Source organism: Cariama cristata, unplaced genomic scaffold (genome assembly GCF_000690535.1).
Source record: "Cariama cristata isolate BGI_N322 unplaced genomic scaffold, ASM69053v1 scaffold5793, whole genome shotgun sequence".
Lineage (NCBI taxonomy): Eukaryota > Metazoa > Chordata > Aves > Cariamiformes > Cariamidae > Cariama > Cariama cristata.
In genome coordinates, this window is record NW_009606549.1 from 19,719 (window position 1) to 23,856 (window position 4,138).

Consider the following 4,138-nt stretch of genomic DNA (forward strand, 5'->3'; position numbering starts at 1 on the left):
CCTTTTTTTCCCCTCTTTCTGCTCCTGCAATAGGCTTTTGTGTCGTGGCCGCCTGCAAAAGGCTGACCTCCTACCTTGAGCATCCAGAGTGGTTGGCTGCATCATTATGAATATTATTAATTTTCTTTAATTAATTTTTTTTTTCTCTCCAAATTCAAAGTCATGGGGCTTTTCTTGCCTGTTACAAAAAGGTCAGCTGCTTTTGATTGTATCTTTATGCCACTTTTAACTTTCAACTTTCCCTCGCCCCTTAGAAGAGCACCAGGGGAAAACACGGCACGAAAGGTAGCTCGTCTTCCCTGCTGCTCTGTGATTTTAAAAAACATTTCCAACAGCAGCTCATGCCAAAGACGCAGTCTCTTCTGCTTGATAATGAATTAAATCTTACACGAAATGCCACTAACGACAGTGTTTCTGTCTTTCCCTCACACGCAGTAAACAGAATTTTTAAACAAGCAGAGTCCCACATGTTCAGAATCTGCTAGGAATATTAAGAGCCACAAATCTTCTTATAAAACAGTTTCTCTCATCATAAGATACCTTAAAGCAACACATTTCTGATGAGAGACTTAGGAAATAATTCTAAAGCAAATATCGAATGCTCATGTGAAAGTACTTTCTCATTTGTTTCGGTTTACTGCCAACATTTTGATTTTTATTGCAACACTGATGAGACAAATAAATGTACAGGCAGACCTTTTGGTCCGCGTGATAAATTCAGAGCCACATTAATTTTGTTTTTGTTTTTTAAGCTAGAAATTCATGGTTTCTCTTGCATAAAATTCATGTTGCTATCTTTTTCTTTTTTTTCCCTCCTAGCACCAAATGCTGACCCAAGGAGCAGGCAATCGCAAGTTCAAATGCACTGAGTGTGGCAAGGCCTTCAAATATAAACACCATCTGAAGGAACACCTGCGAATTCACAGTGGTGAGTAGCGGAGGTGCTGGTGTGCTCATTTGCATTTTGTTTAATTAGCTGAGTTTTAAAGACTGCTTAAAATTTACACAGTTCTGCTTCTGGCTTCTTGGAGCTACTAAGGTATTTCATAAGTGATATCTGAGTCATCCTCATTTATCATGCTGTTAATACCACGGTCTCGCTGAAAGATTTGGAAATAGTAAAGCTTCCTGCAAATAATATAGATTGTTTGTTCGGCAGTTTGAGTTCAGAAGCGTTCACGCATTTCTGTGCAGTCCGACCCTGAAGAGTCCATTATATTTCCCATAAAAAAAAGTCTCCCCAAGTGAAATACAGTTCATATTCTCAGATAACGAGTAAGCACGAAGTGTCTCATATCGAATGACTTGTGCATTTTGGCTCTCCTGCTTGACGCAGCATTCAGCACATGGGATGCCACCGGGCTCTGTCCAGGCACAAACCTCCTCCAACATCGCAGGAGAAGTCCTAACGTCAGGACTCAGTTTCTCATACCATGCTCATTTCCAGTGAAAATTCCTTTCTTTTTGGAAGAAAAAAAAAAAAAAAAGAAGAAAGAAATCAAAATTGAACCATCTGGATTTGATTTGACTCCCTTCGCCAGAGGGTACTTACCTGTGATTTGCAATGGTCAGTCTGGAACCAATCTCACACCTTGGTGGCTGTTGCCAGCTGGAGATCGTGGGTCCAAACTGACCTCCAGACCCATAGAAAGAGGAGGGTAAAGCAGTGGTGGTGTGTGGCCATATTCATAAAATTAATATTTCCCTCACTATTAATCAGTGGATACACAATCAGTTGAGTATCTAATGCAATCGCTTGCAATTATAGCAGCAACAATGATAATTAACATTTGGTTTTAATTATCATTTTAGGTGAAAAACCATATGAGTGTCCAAACTGCAAGAAACGTTTCTCCCATTCTGGCTCCTACAGTTCGCACATCAGCAGCAAGAAGTGTATTGGTTTAATCTCTGTAAATGGCAGAATGAGAAACAATATCAAGACGGGTTCTTCTCCTAATTCTGTATCTTCCTCTCCTACTAATTCAGCCATTACACAGCTGAGAAACAAGCTGGAGAATGGCAAACCACTTAGTATGTCTGAACAAACAGGCCTACTGAAAATTAAAACAGAACCACTAGATTTCAATGAATATAAGGTTCTTATGGCCTCACATGGGTTTAGTGCAACTAGTCCTTTTATGAACGGTGGACTTGGAGCAACCAGCCCCTTAGGAGTTCATGCTTCTGCTCAAAGTCCAATGCAGCACTTAGGTGTAGGGATGGAAGCACCATTGCTTGGGTTTCCTGCGGTAGGCAGTAATTTAAGTGAGGTGCAGAAGGTCCTACAGATTGTGGACAACACAGTTTCCAGGCAGAAAATGGACTGCAAGGCTGAAGAGATCTCCAAGTTGAAGGTTTACCATATGAAGGATTCATGCTCTCAAGCCGAGGAACAAGGAGTTACCTCCCCCAATATCCCCCCCGTGGGTCTTCCAGTAGTAAGTCATAATGGTGCCACTAAAAGTATTATTGACTATACATTAGAGAAAGTCAATGAAGCCAAAGCTTGCCTCCAGAGCTTAACCACAGACTCGAGGAGGCAGCTCAATAACATTAAAAAAGAGAAGCTGCGAACCCTAATAGACTTGGTAACTGAAGACAAGATGATAGAGAACCATAACGTATCCACTCCATTTTCATGCCAGTTCTGTAAAGAAAGCTTTCCTGGTCCCATTCCGTTGCATCAGCATGAGCGTTACCTGTGTAAAATGAATGAAGAAATCAAGGCAGTCCTTCAGCCTCACGAGAACATGGTTCCCAACAAACCTGGAGTGTTTGATAAGCAAACACTCTTGCTGTCATCAGTACTTTCTGAGAAAGGAATGACTAGCCCCATCAACCCATACAAGGACCACATGTCTGTACTTAAAGCATATTATGCTATGAATATGGAACCCAACTCTGATGAACTACTGAAAATTTCCATTGCTGTTGGCCTTCCTCAGGAATTTGTGAAGGAATGGTTTGAACAAAGAAAAGTCTACCAGTATTCAAATTCCAGGTCACCATCACTGGAAAGGGCCAGTGCCAAGGTGGCGCTGGCTGCCACCAACAACACTCCCACTAAAGACTCTTTGTCAGCCAGATCTCCAATAAAGCCTGTGGACTCTATAACTTCACCATCTATAGCTGAACTCCATAACAGTGTTACTAATTGTGATACTCCTCTCAGGCTAACAAAACCTCCTCATTTTACCAATATTAAACCAGTTGATAAATTGGACCACTCTAGGAGCAATACTCCTTCTCCTTTAAATCTTTCTTCCACATCTTCTAAAAACTCCCACAGTAGTTCTTACACTCCAAACAGTTTCTCTTCTGAGGAGCTTCAGGCTGAGCCTTTGGACTTGTCTTTACCAAAACAAATGAAGGAACCCAAAAGTATTATAGCCACAAAGAACAAAACAAAATCTAATAGTGTTAATTTAGAACACAACAGTGTTTCTTCATCATCTGAAAACTCAGATGAGCCACTGAACTTGACTTTTATCAAGAAGGAGTTTTCTAATTCAAATAATCTGGATAAAAGCACTAACCCAGTATTTGGTATGAACCCATTTAGTGCCAAACCTTTATACACCACACTTCCACCACAGAGCGCATTTCCCCCAGCCACTTTTATGCCACCAGTCCAGACCAGTATTCCTGGGCTGCGACCATACCCAGGACTAGATCAGATGAGCTTCCTACCACATATGGCCTATACTTACCCAACTGGAGCAGCTACTTTTGCCGATATGCAGCAAAGGAGAAAGTACCAGCGGAAACAAGGATTTCAGGTAAATTGTTGCAACTGTTGTCTTTTGAAAGGCTAGAATTTAGTATTTTGTGATATGTCCTCTTACAGAAGAAAAAGCTCAAAGCTACATTCAACGTTTTCAACAAAATTAGCAGAGTTTATTTTAGTCTGAACTTGCAAAAATGCAGTGAAGTAGGAAAACAAACTGCAACTACCTGAAGAGTACCTCTACTTGGATTCAGAAGCAGTATCAATACCTTTGAATAGGTGTAACACTTATGGTTTTGTTCTGTTAGGAGCTCAGTCATTGCTTATTAGAATTGTATCTAAATAGTAATAATATTGTCCCTGAAAAATCCCATCCTGCAGAAAAAAAAAGAGGAAGCTTTGTAGGGA

General features: G+C 40.6%; 1 protein-coding gene across 1 annotated transcript in view; it reads left to right on the forward strand.

The window, feature by feature from the left end:
* ZEB2 (zinc finger E-box binding homeobox 2) overlaps positions 1-4,138 on the forward strand; it is a 31,874-nt gene that overhangs the window by 15,032 nt on the left and 12,704 nt on the right. The window contains exons 5-6 of the mRNA XM_009696395.1: positions 820-928; positions 1,813-3,782. Coding sequence (XP_009694697.1) covers positions 820-928; positions 1,813-3,782 — 2,079 coding nt within the window. The remainder of the gene's footprint in view (positions 1-819; positions 929-1,812; positions 3,783-4,138) is intronic.